Source organism: Canis lupus, chromosome 16, assembly GCF_048164855.1.
Source record: "Canis lupus baileyi chromosome 16, mCanLup2.hap1, whole genome shotgun sequence".
In the NCBI taxonomy this organism is placed as follows: Eukaryota; Metazoa; Chordata; class Mammalia; order Carnivora; family Canidae; genus Canis; species Canis lupus.
This window is the reverse complement of record NC_132853.1, coordinates 11994981-12012086: the sequence shown is the minus strand read 5'-3', so window position 1 is coordinate 12012086 and position 17106 is coordinate 11994981. Positions and strand designations below refer to the sequence as shown.

At 53.0% G+C, this 17106-nt stretch overlaps 2 protein-coding genes across 17 annotated transcripts; one reads left to right on the top strand and one right to left on the bottom strand.

Annotated features, from left to right (window-relative positions):
- Positions 1-192: 192 nt before the first annotated feature.
- Positions 193-10421, bottom strand: PMPCA (peptidase, mitochondrial processing subunit alpha). 13 transcript variants are annotated; one of them, XM_072778696.1, is made up of 14 exons: positions 10267-10363; positions 8950-9152; positions 8468-8547; positions 8138-8220; positions 7357-7465; positions 7170-7264; positions 5888-5988; positions 5067-5330; positions 4486-4578; positions 4287-4405; positions 4085-4175; positions 3858-3920; positions 2023-2167; positions 193-733 (listed from the first exon to the last, which is right to left on the bottom strand). In XM_072778696.1, the coding sequence occupies exons 3-14, from the start codon at positions 8521-8523 to the stop codon at positions 420-422; spliced, it is 1533 nt and encodes a 510-aa protein (XP_072634797.1). In that variant the 5' UTR covers positions 8524-8547; positions 8950-9152; positions 10267-10363; the 3' UTR covers positions 193-419. The 13 variants fall into 13 exon arrangements, 9 of the variants coding, with proteins under 9 accessions (XP_072634797.1, XP_072634796.1, XP_072634803.1 ...); XM_072778695.1 differs by lacking the exon at positions 10267-10363 and adding an exon at positions 9688-9878; XM_072778702.1 differs by lacking the exon at positions 10267-10363 and adding an exon at positions 9688-9868 and having other exon boundaries at positions 193-589.
- Positions 10422-10510: 89 nt separating this feature from the next.
- On the top strand, positions 10511-16713 carry ENTR1 (endosome associated trafficking regulator 1). Of its 4 annotated transcripts, none has more exons than XM_072778708.1 (10): positions 10511-10662; positions 10791-10940; positions 11505-11573; positions 12447-12562; positions 12830-13243; positions 13969-14042; positions 14353-14437; positions 14642-14704; positions 15076-15215; positions 15714-16713. In XM_072778708.1, exons 1-10 carry the CDS (start codon positions 10593-10595, stop codon positions 15811-15813), a joined length of 1281 nt encoding a protein of 426 aa, XP_072634809.1. In that variant the 5' UTR covers positions 10511-10592; the 3' UTR covers positions 15814-16713. The 4 variants fall into 4 exon arrangements, 3 of the variants coding, with proteins under 3 accessions (XP_072634809.1, XP_072634808.1, XP_072634810.1); XM_072778707.1 differs by having other exon boundaries at positions 14353-14464; XR_012008480.1 differs by lacking the exon at positions 15714-16713 and having other exon boundaries at positions 14353-14464; positions 14642-14819; positions 15076-15216.
- Positions 16714-17106: the final 393 nt, after the last annotated feature.

Below are 17106 nucleotides of genomic sequence, written 5' to 3'. Positions count from 1 at the left end.
AGAAAACACTCCACAAAGCAAACCAGGCCCAGGGAGGCTGGGAAGGGTGCATAGGCCAGCAGCCTCTGTGGGGAGACAGGCTGGCACTGACCACCTCGTGACTGCTGGTCTCCAGGAGCACAGAGCACAGGTTAAGAACATTAACCTGCTCGCCTACAGCAGTTAGCCTTGAACCTTCTTGGGCTCCATCGGTTTCTAGCTGCTGTGAAAGCAAACCTTTATTCCATCAAGTGGCCTATTTGATAGCCAAGCATCAGAAACTGAGCTATACTCAGCAACATTAAATTCGCTTGAGTTTAAGAGAAAAGTCCCATGGTTTGCACCATTTATAAATCTTTGCTGAAACTCACACCCAAAGAGACATGTGTGAACACACGCTGAGTCCACAGCCCACAGCCAGGCCAGATCTTGGCCAGCCTCTAGCGGAAGAGCCGGTAGGTCCTGGGCAGGCGCCCATCTCTGCTGGACAGCGCCGCCTGGATGTGCTCGTAGGCTGGCAGGTGGCTCAGATCGCCCAGGGCGGCCACTGCAGGCTTCCTGCAAAGCATCTGAGAGGCAACTCTCCGGATGTCTTCTGGCTTCACGCTGCCTGGCACAGGGAACAAAAAGACTTCAAAGGAACGCCCGACTCCTGCACACACTCTGTCTCCTGGTGTGGCTGTGGTCACTACAGACCCAGGGGTCCGAGGCAGGGCTGCGGACGTCAGGGGATCCAGATTCAGCCATGTGAAGACTGTACTATGAGTCAGGGTGAAGTAACAGGAGATTTTCTTGGTAAACAGGGAAGTACCAATGGTTTAGAATCATTTTCAAATGCAGAAACATGTGCCCACCCAGAGAAGTTGATGCATCTAAAACAGAAAAGCTCCTTGTCTGCAGAACTACCCCCATGGAGAGTCTGCAAGGAAGGAAACACTCCCCTCCCCATGCTTCACAGAGGAGCGGCCACACACGCAGCCTGGCCTTCTGAGGAGGGACCCGGGAAGCACAGCTGCCTGGGCACGAAAAGCACACCCTGGGAACACACTGACAGGTAGCTTGATTTTGCTACAGAAAACGAGGCCTTGGGATCCCTGGGTGGCTCAGCAGTTTAGCGCCTGCCTTTGGCCCAGGGCGTGATCCTGGAGACCCGGGATCGAATCCCACATCGGGCTCCCGGTGCATGGAGCCTGCTTCTCCCTCTCCCTCTGCCTATGTCTCTGCCTCTGTCTCTCTCTCTCTGTGTGACTATCATAAATAAATAAAAAAAATTAAAAAAAAAAAAAAAGAAAAAAGAAAACGAGGCCTTAGGGAGATCAGGTGCTGCAATGCTCCATGGTCTGAGGGGCTCCCCAAGGGGCTGGGTAAGGATTCATCCGTGGACAGAACGAGTGCTGGAGTGGCCACGAGTTAACAAATGTCACCACAGAACTATCCTAACCCTTGTGGGGTCACAGACCCTTTGAAGAGCTGATGCAGCAGAGAGAAACCTGTCCCCCAGAGTCACAAGTAAGTAAAATTTTGACAGAGAACTCAGGGACTTCCTGTAGGTCACTCACAGGAGGCCATGGACACCTGCCACAGCGTCACAGACGGCACCACCACATGAGGCCCATGTGGGGCGTTTATGTCCATTATCTCATTGAATCTGCTTAGAAACCTGGAGCAGGGGCACCCTGTCTGGCTCAGTGGTTTAGCGCTGCCTTCAGCCCAAGACCTGATCCTGGAGACCCACGATCAAGTCCCATGTTGGGCTCCCTGCGTGGAGCCTGCTTCTCCCTCTGCCTGTTTCTCTCTCTCTCTCTCTCTCATGAATAAATAAAATCTGAAAAAAATAAAAAAAGAAAGAAACCTGGAGCAGTGATAAAGGCCACTTCACGAGAGGAAAAAAGCTAGGGTCACAGGGTCTGCACTCAGTGAACAAGGCAGAGCTGGTCCAGGACGAGGGCTCAAGAGTGTGGGAGCCACACCTAACCAGGGCCATGGCTGTGTCCTGGGAGGGAAAAGGGGAGCCCGGTCTGGGCACAGCAGCACAGTACTCACGGATGAGCGCACACAACTCGTGGGGCAGCTTTCTGGAACGGGTCGCCAGGACCTGCCTCCCTACGTCCTCAAAGATCACAGGCCTGGACTCCAGGTTCATCATGAGCATGGACATCAGCTGTGTCTTGGCCCGCTCCAGCTCCACCTGGGATTCAACCACTGAGTCACACAGTTCAGTTCGCAGCAGTTCACATACCATCGCCCAATCATGGGCAAGGCACAAGGAAGACAAACTGAACAGTGGGAGTGGGGGTGGGGGAAGACCGGGGTGAGGGGGCAAAGACCACACAGACCCCAGGCATGGCGCCCAGGTTAACTATGTTCCCTGTGTCCTCTAGGGAAACTCTGAGGGGACCAACTTGATCTACTAAGTCTGGGCCTTGAGCCTCTCTGACCAAGTCTGAAACTGAAATCCGTGACTCTGGTGAGTTCCATTCACAAAGGTCAGCCGGAAACCAGAAGGCACAGAAACGCATCTGAGTAAGAGATGATGGTGCCCTGCCTTCAGGAGCTGCCAGGCGTGAGCAGAGCACACACGCTAGAGATGAGGCAGCTGCTGAGGTTCCATGTCATTGTCTACGCATAAGGACTCCTGATTTCAGATAAGTCCTTTCTATTTTTCTAACTCCAGGCAAATACTTAAAACATACCTCAAATTAGCTTCATGTTAGTGGGAAGTACTTCTTCCCAGTGGGCCGCTAATGGAGCCCTCCCACCCCCACTTAAAAAAAATTCTTTTTGAAATATATCTTTTTTTTTTTTTTTTGAAATATATCTTTTTTTAAACAATGCTTCTTGGGCGCCTAGGTGGCTCAGATGGCTAAGTGCCTGCCTTCAGCTCAGGTCATGATCTCAGGGTCCTGGGATGGAGTCCTGCATGGGGCTCCCTGCTCATGGGGAATCCGCTTCTCCCTATCCCTCTCCTCCTTCCCTTTCTCCTCCAGCTCATTCTTTCTCAAATAAATAAAATCTTGAAAATTAAAGTAAAATACAGAAATAAACTACCCTTCTTTCTCCGACTAAAAAGGGAATATGGGACTATTGCAAAAAACATGGACTGAATAGGAAAGAAGATCTACAGGTGAAGGCTGTGCGTTAACCCCAAGAGGCACTCAGCCCACACACTGGGGCTCTTTTTCTGGGGCCTTCTATGTGCGTGCATACAAAACCTGCTTATTCATGCCAGCACCAGTCCAGGAAGAAACAAGATCTCTAAATGCGTAAGGTGATCAAAACTATGCCAAAAAAAAACACAAGGAAACAAAGACTTAGATTAAAACGTAAAATGGAGTTCGGGACACCCAGCGGGCTCAGTCCAGAGAGCAGATGGCTCTCGGTCTTGGGAGCGTGAGTTCCAGCCCCATGCTGGGGAGAGAGATTACTTTGAAATAAAACCTTTAAAGACAAAACAAAATAAAAACAAAAAAGCAGAACAAAACACAAAATGGGAATTAGAGGAGAGCTCAAGAACTACCCTGAGTGGCCTACTGATCCATGTGGCATGCCTCTAATTCACATGGTTCTGCAGGGTGGCTGAAAAGGACACACAAAACTGCTCTGCACTATTCCTTCCAGGAAGCTGGAGGAGGATGCGGGGCCAGGAAGGTGCAAACACACCCGGTGCTGGCAGGGCAACAACTGTTCTCCATGCTGACAAGGGAGGAGGGGAGGAGCTCAGCTGTAGGCCCCGGCCACCCAGGGGGCTGCACTGCTCTGGCTGGGATATTGGTGCTGGGGGCACAGAGGACGGACCTGCTGCCAGCCACCCCCACGTTATGTTCTCTAACCTGCCAGCACTGTGGGGACATTTGCAGACAGCTCTATGCCATACTTACCACATCCACAGTTCCAGCCATTAAAATAAATTCCTTTGTGAGGATTTCTACCATTTCTCGAACCTTTAAGAAAGAAGGTACAGATGAATGAAGAGTGTGATCTGGGCCCGACAGCCTATCTTTTCCAACCGTGGCAACAACCTCCCTGCTCTCAGAGACCAGCTCTGTATACTGAGACATGACCTGCACAGGAAGTAGAAGCTGCTAGCTCCGGGGCTGGCCCTCACCTGTCTGGGGTCAGCGCTGGCATGGACGCACAGAAGGCCCGTGTCCTCATAGCTATGGTGGTAGGAGGTTGCATTGTACATCCAGTGGTGCCTGTAGGGAGCACGGACAAAGGGACACCTGGAAGGTGGTGTCACAGCCCAAAAGCACCCTCAGCCAGGCCTGGCGACCCTGGGACAGCCAAGTGAGAGGAATCCAACCTACCTGTTGAGCACATTGAGATAGAGCCTGGTAAACATGCCTTTGCCAGGCCCGCCAGCTGAGAAGGAGCCACCGCCTCCCATCATCATGTTCAGTACAGCAAAAGGGATGAAATCTTCCTCCTGCGGGACATGGGAGGGCAGAACTTGTCCGGGAGGTAACCCCCAGTTCCAAGATGTGGTGGGACCCGGCTAGGACTTACCAAGAAGGAACAGCTCTCCAGTCCTATCATGATGTGTGTGAGCTCGGGGAATGGGGCAGGGCCAAGGCTGACGTTGGACATGTCTCTTTCCAGCTGTAACCAAAGAGAGTGAAGAGTGTTTCCACATGAAAAACAAGCAGGCCTCAAAAACCTCTCAGGTCACATGAATTTAAAAACAGCTCCAGGGGCATCTGGTGGCTCAGAGGTGGAGTGTCCAACTCTTGATCTCGGGGTTTTGATTTCAAGCCCCACGTTGGGCTCCACACTGGGTGTGAAGCCTACTTTAAAATAAAAAAATAGGCAAAAAAAACCCCACCATGGTTCTATAGAAATCCTAGATCAACATCCATAAACTCCCTCTAGAGACAAGAATGATCCTTTAGCCTTCCAGTGAAGCTAAATTCACTCCTAACACGCACTTGGGTTTAAGCAAGAAACATGTCCTACTCTGGCACGACGTGTTATGGTAAAGCCACAAAAGCATAGCTAATTCTAACACCTGCAGGATAAAACTGAGAACACACAAAAACAGATACTTAAGAAAACCCCAAAAACCAAAAACAGTCCAGAAACTGCTTTACCTTGACAACACCCCCAGTATACTGCGCTACTGATCTGTCGACATCCACAGCCTTCTCACATCCCCAGGCCGGCTGGGTTCCCAGGAGGTACTTTCTGGCACATTCCACCAGGTGCTCGTGCTCCACCCCAACCCCAGCCAGCACCATGCGGTCAGGGGTGTAATAGTTTCTCAGGTAGGAATGAAGCACTTCTCGATCAATCTTTGCTATGTTTTCTGTGGGGCAGAAACGGTGGAGGCCAACTGTGTTTTCCCGATAAGCAGCCTAATAAAAAGAGGGAGAAATAGATGACAGAGAGGCCATGGCCAAGTCTCCTCCCTTGAGATACTATGACCTTAGCTGTGGCAGCAAAAACCCACAGCTGCTTAGCTTCACTAGTTTGGCAGTAGTTCTGTGTGTTTATAAAAGCAATAAAGTCTACCTCTCCAAAAAGAAGATTAAAAAAAACCCCACATCAAGTAAAAAGTTCATTGTGGAAACAGATTAAGATCTTGTTACTATAGATATGAAAATGTCAGGGGCGCCTGGATCGCTCAGGGGTTGAGTGTCTGCCTTCGTTCGGCTTAGGTCGTGGTCCCGAGGTCCTGGGATCGAGTCCCACATCAGGCTCCCTGTAGGGAGCCTGCTTCTTACTCTGCATGTGTCTCTGCCTCTCTGTGTGTCTCTCATGAACATTAAAAAAAAAAAAAAAATGAGAACGTGAGAAACTTGCATGAGAAGCAGACATGGAAATGAAGCTTCTGTCCACACCTATAACCTGTGAGCAGCTTCAGGGCCACTGACACAGAGGTAGGGGAGAATGCTTAAGAGTTTTCCAGTACCTCATGAATCATCTCCGTGAGAAGTGGTTCTGGGTCAGGTCGCATGTTAAGGTCCTCCAGCTCAAATTGGACAGCCATTCGTGTCATCTCAATTTCTTCGTCTACAAAGAACCCAGACAAGGCTCAGACCACACCAGCCAGCAGAGAGATGGTGCAGGGCCTAGGCGCCCAGGCTGGGCCAAGTGTCCCTGTCTGGAGAACACTGGCAGTCTCCTTGGCCTTCATCTGGGGTAGACCTAGGGGCACCTGTGTCAGCGAAGGGGGTACCACCATGTGGGCAGGTGGGCCTCTTGTCCAGCTTGGCCCTGAGGCAGCCACCTGGACCTACTCTGAGCCCCAGTTTCCCTCCAATGAGAGGCACTCAGGCCCCTGACCTGTATGCCCCAAAGGGCCACTGTGAGGATAAAGTCACTTGGGATGCGGGAAGGTGCTTACAAGAGGCACAGTCCAGCATCACAACTGCCACCTCAACAGCTACCTGGAGTATGTACCGGAAAGATCTTAACTCAGCACTAAGGCCCTGAACCACATGGCCAGGCTAACGTGACCAGAGTACAGCCACAGTGGTGGCAATAGTCAGCATAGTCCACTCTGGCCCACTTTAAGCATAGAATTCAAAGTCCTGCCACTACCAGGCCAAGGAAAGGGATGGAGACAGGGACATAGAAGCTTCTGGCAGCACACCAGCCCAACTGTTTAAACACAGTCTGAAGGGACGCCTGGGTGGCTCAGCGGTTGAGCGTCTACCTTCAGGTAGGGGCATGATCCCGGGGTCCTGGGATCGAGTCCCGCATCAGGCTCCCTTGCAGGGAGCCTGCTTCTCCCTCTGCCTCTGTCTCAATCTCTCTTCTTTCTAATGAATAGATAAATAAAATCTTAAAAAAAAAAAAGTAAATAAATAAGTAAATACAGTCTGAAATGTCCTTCAGAAGTCAAAGACCCAGGGCCACCTGGCTGGCTCACTCAGAGGAGCATGCAACTTTTGATCTTGGGGTTGTTTGAGCCCCATGTTGGGTGTGGTACAGAGTACTTAAATGAATAAAAACTTAGAAAAAAAAAATGAAAGACCCAATTTAACTAAAAACATCAGAAGACACAGACCTTTGTCAATGTATTAAGCATAAAGGCCTTTCCAACCATCAGTTATTTCCAAGGTAACCGGGCCAACTCACTGGTAATCGCCCCAAGGGCTGCACACAGTGCTCATCTTCAGGGGCAGGGTTTCCACGTGCCTCCCAACAGCCCAGCTCCCAGCCCTCTCATGCAGCAGCCCAGGGCACACCTGTGAGCCTGGGGTGTAGGACCACGTCAGCCAGCAAACCAACCACTGTGTCCAGGCCTTTAGAATCAGCAGACACAGCATACATGGTCGTGTCCCTGGAAAGCAGCAATGACAGCAGGCACAAAGGTCACAGCAGGGGACACCAGCAGGGGCCATTCCCCATTCTACACTGAAGACCAGCACACACTTGGTATGTCCCATCTCACAGCGTAACTTCCAGCACGCGCTGGAGTGAAAGCAGACGCCCAGGCAGGATGGACAAGAGCCAGTTCTGAGACGTCCCAAGCACAGGATTCCTGCCATGGCGGGGGGGGGGGGGGGGGGGGGGGGGGTGTCATCATGTGCTTCCTATCTGTGGCCCCAACTGTCTGGTGCACATGCAATATACATGGCCGCATGTGGCTAGGGACACAGCCACATCTGGCAGACCAACACCACCTGCACTATCCACAGGCCCCTACATATGTACGCTGGTACATTCTGGACCTCTCCCTGTCCACAAGAAGACCACTGCCTCTTCCTGGCTGAGTCTCTCCTTATGCTGTTCCCAGAGTCTGAGCCACCTCCTCCCCTCAGCTGGTCTGGCAAACTCAAGACCAGTCCAAGGTCAAGTTTGCTATAGTCGTTCCTCTCCTGACTCCAGATCAGGTTAGTTGTTCGTTCATCCCAGCGCTCCCACCAGTCTTCAGTGTCTGGCTCTCGCAACCATGACCTGTTGTGCAGCCCTCTGCTGTGTCCCTAGTACCTGGCTGGAGTCTCTGGGGGCTGCCTGGCCCTCCAGTATGTTCTCTGCTCTTAGTGTTGCTGTCTGCATGCTTTGCCCACCAAATTCTCCACCCGACCCAGCCCAGGCCAGGCCCATTCTTCACTGCTAACCTCCACAGCCTCTTCAGGGCATGGGTTTCAGTCGGACTCGGACCAAGGATAAGAACCACAGCTCCCCATGGATGCAAAGCAAGCTGGCGTACCTTGATGTCTGGCAGTCACAAATACCCCCGTGCTTTTCCAATGTAAGTAGAATTTCATCTTTGCTCTCAAATCGATCAGTTGACTAGAGAAAATAAATAAGTACACCTAAGTATGCAATCCAAAACCACCTCTAATATGCAATTTTTAAGGAAAAAAGTTTACTTTTATTTTTAAAACATCTGAAATCAGATTATCTTTTAATTTAAATATCTTTTTAGCAGGATTATCTTAGCAATTTTGTCACTTACTAAAACAACTGTTTTAGAAACAATAAAACTTGGTAGGCTCTTCTCAAATACAGTCACAAAAATTACAAATTAGACACTGACCGAAAATGCCAATTTTTCCAAAAAGTGAGCAATTCCGCTAAGATATTTTGCTTCATATCTTGATCCTGAATTAATAAGAACTAGCAATAAAGAGAAAATTGAGAGGTTAAGCCAAACGTTATAATGAAAAGAAACTTTTAACACTGAACATGATCAGACAGGCCGACCTAATTACATGAGGGTGACAGTGTGTCCGCTACCTGGGCTACATATCCACAGCTGCACTGTGTACTGACACCCATGGAGTTGTATGCTTTGTATTTGTGGTAGAAAAGTGTTAGAACTCTAGGAAGGTAGAAAGGGGAAAAACCCATCACCACCATGGCGCCTCAGTGCTTCACGTAGTTGGTTTTTAGGGCCTGTATCACACTTTTCCACACAGAACACAACTTACAGACAATGTGTTTAAGCACAACGATCAATGAAAGTATGTGGGCATGAAAACAAGCAGGATGACCCACAACACCACCAACAGTACTTACTTCCTACCGTACAAAATTGTCCAAATTTGTTCTGGGAGGCCACGCGAAGCCCATTGTCCAGCGTGGTGACTTTGGTTTCAAACTTTTCTTGTCCGTCGACTGTAGCAAAAACAGGCTCAGGCACTCCGGGTAAGGGGGAAGAGAGTGGGACGTGGGGATAGGCACCACCACCACTGAACTGTCTGCGCGAAGGGGCACCGGACCTAAACAGAGAGGTTGCCCAGTTACAGCACACCTGACACCTCGGAGCCTGTGGTGAGCACCCGGGTGCCCACAGTCACGTTTTGTCTAAGTTAAAACTCAGTGCATCCCGTTCTGCGGATTTCTACACACCCTGAGACGACACACAGGAGTGATCAGAGCCCCACTGCTAGGTACAAATCCAGGCTCGGCCCAGGGGCCTGCAGCAAGTTGATCAGTTCTTTGGGCCGAAATCAGTTCTTCGTCTCTCGTAAAAGACAGTAGTGACAGCACCTCACTGTGATGCGGGTTAACCTCTCACACACAGCCCCTCTAGGGTCCACACACAAGCCAAAGCTCTCAACGCCCTGTCCCCCAGCTGTCTTAGAGCTCTCCCCACCCCACCCCCAGGGCCCCTCGTGGTGGCCTGCTGGCGGCACCCTTAAACACACTCGGTCCTCACCGCAAAGCAGCTGTTCTTCCCGGTCTGGCCTGGCCTGCTCCTACCTGCGCCTTCCCCGCGGCTGCCCCTCCTCCGTTCCTCGTCTCTTGACTTACCAATGCCACCTGCTCGGACAGGCCACCCTCCGCACGCTGCCTGAAGCCCCTGTCCCGCTACCTGCCGCCAGACCGTCCTTCCTGAAGCTGGAAGCCTTCACGCGACCGCTCCCGCTTGGTCTGCGCGCCCGCCGCCGGGGACCAGGGAGGGGCCCCACCAACTGTGGCCTGGGAGGGCTTGCTCGCCGCCAAGAAGGCGGGAGGGCGGCGGGGGCGGGGAGCGCGCGGCGCCTGCTGCAGTCGAGGCGGCACCGAGGCCCCGCGGGCTCGGCCTCACGACGGGGCCCCGCGGCAGGACCGGGCCGGGGCGGAGAGGACACGTGGCCTCCGACCGCCCCGTCGGGCCGGGAGGACTGGGCGGGAGAGGGTCCAGCGGCCCGGGAGAGGACAGGCGGATGAGGCTCGGAGCCCGGGCCCGGGGGTCCCGGCAGGGAAGCGCCCCCAGCGCCTCGGAGACGAGGCCGGGGTCCCGAAGCCCCAGCCCGAACCCGCGGCGCTGCGACTGCGCGTGGGGAAGCCAGAGACTGAGCGTTCGGGCGGACGCGCGCCGCCCCGGCCCCCGGCGCGCCCCCTGCTCACCTCAGCCGCGAGCAGCGCCACGAGCCCGAGCCGCGAAGCAGCACCCGCGCCGCCGCCACTACCATAGCCGCCATCTTGGGCCTCCGCCCCTGCTTCTGTCGTCACTTCCGACCCCGCCCTCGAAGCCCCGCCCCTGCGGCGTCAGCCCACGGCGTTCGGTCGCGCGCTTCCGGTGCCGGGAGCGGAAGCCGCGGCGAGAGGCTGGGAGCGGCGGCCGGGCTGCGGGCGACGGGGGCGGGCAAGTCGGGCCGCGGCCGGGGTGGAGCCGGGGCCATGGAGCCGCTGCTGCCGGGCTAGGGAGGGCCGGCGCCGCCGGGCCCGCGGCGATGGCGGGCTACGCGCGCCGCCCGGGCGTCCCTCCGCTGTCGCGAGCCCGGAGCCTCGTCATTCCGGACGGTGAGCGGCCGGGCGGGGCGGCGGGGCCGAGCCCGCCGGACCCCGGGGCCGCCCCCGCCTCGCCGGGCCGGGCTGCAGGTGAGGCGGGCCGCGAAGAGCGCGGCCAATCGCTCTCGTTGTTATTGCAGCTCCAGCGTTCTATGAGCGCCGGTCTTGTCTCCCCCAGCTAGACTGTGAGCGCCCCCATGGCAGGGACCTGGACTCCCACTTCTTCGGCATTCGGCCGACGTTTATGTGCTATGTGCCCAGCCCGGTGCTAGCTTCCGTGGGAGACACAGGTGAGAGACAAGCCTCAGGGAGCCCCGAGCTGGCTGGGCCTGTAGGCTGCTTGCTGTGGCCTTAAGTCCCCCCTGACCCAGCGACTTAGTGTGGCCTTGGGGCGCTCCCCTCCAAGTACAGACACTCACTGTAGGCTGGTAAGTGCCCAGCAGAAGCCCCACAGACCACCTCCTTCCAGGAGACCCTGGCAGCGGCTGGGCTAGTTCATCCCGCTCTCCCTGGAGCATTCAGGCTGCCCTGCAGCCAGGGCGTAGGGAGAGCTAGGTGGTTGTGTCAGGGTCTCAGGAGAGTGGCCACCTGTGAGGGTATTCAGGAGGTATCTCAAGACACAGGAGGGCCTGCGCTACCGAACACTGCTCATCAAATCCGACAGGGAGCTTTTTCTGAATCACAGACGCCAGGGCCCACGGAAGCCATACCGTCTCCATGGGCAGGAGCCCCGGGGCCTCGGGTTTGAAAAGTTCCCCGGCCTGTGAGAATCATGGCAATAGAGACCCCGTGTTGGAAAAAAGTTGTCACAGGGGCCTCCATGATCATGGTCAAGCAGTGACGTCTCTTTGCAGATTTTGGCTACGGAAAGGGGAAATGTACTAAGCAAGGTCCTCCTGGAGCCCAAGAGACACATTTTGGAGGTATGGTGGTTGAGCAGTCCTCTCTTTCCCTCTCCCCAACACCTAGTACCAAGCACGTGCCCTGTGCTGGGGTGTCAGTTTGACAGCATATAATTCGTCTGCCAAGTGGGGTGGAGTCCGAAGGATGGACTCTTGACCCTAGGGTAGAAAGAGGGTACGGGGATGGGAGAACCTGAGACGTGCAGGACACAACATGGAAAGTAACAGTAGAGGGGTCTGAGGAGCCTTCACAGGCTCAGACAACAGGAGTCCGCTTTACACAAGGCTGGCACCTGGGCTTAGATGGCTGTGGACTGAAAGGGCCACGGTGTTACTGGTTAGGAACCAGGAGAGCTGGAAGGATGGATGGGTGAGCAGGGAAAGGACAGAGGTGGAGCACTGATTCCCGATGTAGCTGTACCATTAGAACTCTGACGGCCCCTAACACATATTGTGCCCCAAGCCAACTAACACAGTCTGTGTGGGAGTAGAGGCCCATTGTCCTCCCAAAGATCCCGAGGGTGGTCTCCGTGGGCAGCAAGGTGGGGGAACCAAGGGGTTGGGAACAGGAAGGAGAATTCATAAGGGAACTATACTCCTGTTACCGGGCTGGAACTCACAAGCCCAAGCCGCTCTACTGACTGAGCCAGCCAGGTGCCCCAGGAAGGAGAATTCAGAGTGTGGAAGTACATCTCTTTTATTGGCTAGGTTTTTCGTTTCCTAGAATCAGTGCGAGCAATAAGGGTGAAGTCCTGATTTTAGATGTGGTCGTGTTCTAGAAAAAAAATTTTTTTTGTTTTTGTTTTCTTGTGTTCTAGAAAAATTAAAGTGGAGCTTCCTTTTTAATGATTTTCAGGAGACGTTTTGCAATTGTGTTGTATGATCCTGTTTCAGGTGATAAACTTGAAGATCTTACAGAGGCCAATCCGTTCTCCTTTAAAGAGTTTCTGAAAACCAAGAACCTCACCCTGTCAGGAGAGGATACAGCCAACAACAGGATTTATTCAAAGGTAGATCCAAGGCATCATCTGCAATGACTATTCACAGAAAAACATCCAGAGGACCTCTCTCTTCCATCGTGGGAGACATGGCAGGAGCTGGGGGAGAAAGGGAGCCCGCCCCTCACGCTGGTGGGAAAGTTGGGTAGAGAAGCTGCTGGGAGCCCTCCTCTTCCCTGCTAGACAGGACAGGGCCTTTTGTTCCACTGTTGAGCACCTTGGAAGATAGGTCGCTAGCGGTTACTGAGTCTGAGCTGTGCCTCTGACTGTTTTCTTTAGGAACCCACAAGACACTCACTGGGACTCAGCCGCAACTCCTCAACTTCCCAGACTGTGGGGTATGGCCTGGAATATCAGCAGCCATTTTTTGAAGACCCTACGGGGGCTGGTGACCTTCTGGATGAGGATGAAGACGAGGATGAGGACGATGGGTGGAATGGGGCCTACTTGCCATCCACTGTGGAACAGACCCGCTCCTCAGGGGTCGCCACCAGCACGTCACCTTGCAGCACATATGTCTCCTTTTTCTCCACTCCATCGGAGCTGGTGGGGCCCGAGACCCTGCCTCCGTGGACACTGAGCAACTCTGACTCTCACACCTCTCCAGCGGGGAGCCCCAGTGCAGACTTTGTAGCTCACGGAGAGTCTCTGGGGGACAGGCATCTCCGGACACTGCAGATAAGCTATGAAGCAGTAAGTGAGAGGGCTCTGCATCTGTGCCTGGCCAGCACCTCATGTCTGAGCAGACAACCTGGAGCCTCTAAATGGCCTTGGGGGCCTGGGGTCTTGGCTCCAGGGACAAGATGGTCTGCTAGAGTTCCCATGTGGCAGTCCTCTGAGTTGGCGGATTCCGTACATGGTGTGCCACCAGAAGAGCCGTGTGCGGGGCAGCGAGGTGCAGCCCCTCTCAGGCCCCTCGAAGGCCACCCTTCAGGAAAGGGCCCGCTCAGGGACATCTCGCTGTGTTCGGAGTAGAAGTTTTTTTTTTTAGAAATGATTATCACCTAAAAGAGGAGTAAAACTGGCCTCCGTGATCATAGGCTTTTAAAGGGAGAGTATTCTATTCATGGTTATCTTCTGTAAGTGAACAGTATGTTGACTTTCCAGAATATTCTTTCATCAGTTCCAGAGCCAATTTGCAGAGGTACAGACTCCTTTTCAGTGAGATACAGTTTCTTTTCTTTTCTTTTTTTTTTTTTTTTTTTTAAGATTTTATTTATTTATGCATAGAGACACAGAGAGAGAGAGAGAGGTAGAGACACAGGCAGAGGGAGAAGCAGGCACCATGCAGAGAGCCTGACGTGGGACTCGATCCTAGGGTCTCCAGGATCAGGCCCTGGGCTGCAGGCTGCACTAAACCGCTGCACCACCGGGGCTGCCTGAGATATAGTTTCTAATAGGATTTTTTTTCTTTACAGCTGAAAGATGAAAATTCTAAGCTGAGAAGAAAGCTCACTGAGGTGCAGAGCTTCTCTGAGACTCAAACAGAAATGTACGTAGGCTTTGAGTCAGCGCTGCACTTCAAAACACCTGCTAACACTCAAGTTAGTCTTCCGTCAGTAATGAAGTGATCAGGGTGGAACCGAGCTTGGCTTTCATTGTATGTGTCTTGTGTTCTGAGCGAAAGTTTATTTCAAACACTAGGCCCAAACCCACCATGCTGGCTGAGAACCAGAGAGCAGTCAGTCTCGAGGCCCAGTGCCCTTGTGGTGTTAGCTACCCTGCCCCACTTAACTGCCTCTTGGGTGTATTTTGAGAGTAAGGTGCATGAGTATTAAAAATTGGGTGTTTTCTGTCCCAAGGGTGAGGACACTAGAGCGGAAGCTGGAGGCCAAGATGATCAAGGAGGAAAGCGACTACCATGATCTGGAGTCAGTAGTCCAGCAGGTGGAGCAGAACCTGGAGCTGATGACGGTGCGGGGAGGGGGGGGTGTCTGGGGGGGGGGCATTGTGATGCACCGGGTGTTGCGGGCTGGTGTGAGGATGGATCCCTCATAATGGGCCTGGGGTGGGGGCCAAGGGCTGGCTTCATCCTGCATTGGGGGCTCACCATGGTATACTGTGCTGATGCCTTTTTTTTTTTGGTGACAGAAACGGGCTGTGAAGGCAGAAAATCATGTCATGAAGCTGAAGCAGGAGATCAACTTGCTACAGGTGATTGGACAGCACGTACACAGGTTCCAGGGGCCTCCCTAGCAGCTGCGGCTCCTACCCTGACTCAGATGAAGGAAGCAGCCTGGTCCTCCTGGCCCCATTTCCTCTGCTCCACGTAAGGGCGGTGGGCATGTACCAGATTGTCCAGAACAGCGTGGACCCTGGCCCGGCTTTCCCATTTCTGCACATTGTGCAGAGGGTGGACTGAAGGGCCAGGGAGTCCCATGGGCCCCAAGAGCCCTCTCAGGAGGGGCCAGCCCCATCTACTTGCTGCTCTGCTGAGGCTGCTGGGGTTGGCTTTAGCCGCCTTGCCTTCCAGACGCTCTCCCATTCAGCTACCAAAGTGCTTTACTGCTCTCGCCCACCCCCAGGCACAGGTCTCGAACTTCAAGCGTGAGAATGAAGCCCTGCGGTCCGGCCAGGGCGCCAGCCTGACGGTGGTAAAGCAGAACACCGACGTGGCCTTGCAGAACCTCCGTGTCGTCATGAATAATGCCCACGCCTCAATAAAGTGAGTGTGGGGGAGCTGAGGGTGCTGGGGCATGGGATGGGGTGAGGCAGAGATGGCCAGTGGGCTCGGGGCGCAGAAGTAGGGGCAGTCCTCAGCTTGGTGTTTGAAACCGGGACACAGCTCACAGCAGACAGGGCTCTAGGGGCAGGAGTGCACTCAATGGTCCCGTTAATCTCGAGACCACACATTGTGTGCGGGACCAGCAGGCCCTTGAACCATCCACATAGTAATCACATTTTTACCTAGCCCTCATCTCAGATGGATCATGGTCCCTACTCCCACACCTGCCAAACACCTCAGTTCTGAACAGAGAGGAATAACAGTTTACATCCTGTCGTAAGAAGCAAATGAGTTCGTAGGAGGACCCCCCTCCCCCAAGATGGCTGGTGCTGACCTCCCCGAGCATCCCATCTGCCTGCCACGGGCTGGGCCCCTCTCCTGTTGGGGCCATTGGACAGTCATAGCCTCGGGTCCATAATGTCTATGTTTCCGTTTCAGGCAGCTGATTTCTGGAGCTGAAACATTGAATCTTGTAGCTGAAATCCTTAAATCTATAGACAGAATTTCTGAAATTAAAGATGAAGAGGAGGAGTCTTGATAGCACTGAGGTGCTTCCAGGTTGCAGCACCACTCACACTCAGACGTCCCTGTGCTCTGGATTTGGAAGTGCCATTGCATCTTTAAACGTGTTGTCCTCACCCGTAGTAAAGATATTTATCATGACATACTAATTTCATAACCTGACAGCACTAGCAGCTAACTGCAAGGACAAGCAGGCCACATGTGAGAGCCACGCCTGGCTCCTCTGCAGCCCTTCTGGGTGAGCTCCCACTACTTCACAGACAGACTCTGATGCTCTATCGGAAGACGTTTCTATAAAAGCCAGTGATTTTTTGAAGTTACTAAACCTGAAAACCACAGTTTTATAATGTTTTCCGTTGTCATTTTAGAATGCTAATTATAAGTCAATTGTTTGTCCTTAATTTTGAAAGAGAGAAAGTAGGTGAGCTGTAGTCATAGGAAGCCTCAGAAGGTCCTGGTGCCTCTGTGACCTCATTTAGTCCCCAGCTGGCTCGGAGTCCATCCTGTGGCCCCATGGGTGGTGCCTGCCTTGGGAGACCTGAGCGCCACTGCCCCACATAAGCCCCAGGTCCCACAGGCTGTCCTCTCTGTGCAGTCATCTAAACACACCTGTGGGCCTTCAGGTTTTAAAAACTGCTTGGGCTGGAGAGTTCTGATATATGTTGCCAGAGGTGGTTTATACAATGAAGTTTAGAATCGAATTTATAGAGTGTGCAGGCCTTCCTGTGCTGGCACAAGGTCTGCCAGGGTGCCTTTCCAAATGCTTTCCCACATAGGGAAGTCATAACCTACACTATGTGCCTTCTTGGCTATTTTTCTGTAGATTTTTTTTTTTTAATAAATTTCCCTTTTACCTTCCTGTTCCAATTGACAGCTTTTCTACTTAATAAATTATAAATTCTACATAATAAGTAAATTATGAGTCTATGAACTGCCCCTTTCTTTCTGACTTAACCAGTTCTTCATGCTTGAGACTCAGTACTGGCCTCTGACTTCAGGGCCTCCATCTTGTCACAAGAGGTCATTTGTGCTGACAGGTTAAGCCTTAGTCCCATGCCCTGGGGGGTCAAGGGGAGACTGACCACTGCTGCGTGGGCCTGATCACAGTGGCCAGTGCACTAGGGGTCAGAGCTGCGTGTTTTGGAGTTGGACAGATTGGAGTCTAGTATTGCAGCATTCTTTCGCGTGGTTGAATTTTAAGACATTTAGACTGCTAAACTCTCTGATCCTAGCTACAGGTACGAGCTTTCCAGAAATCCCTGCCAGACATGTCCTTCAGGGTACCCTCACCTCTTGCTCCAGCCTGCTG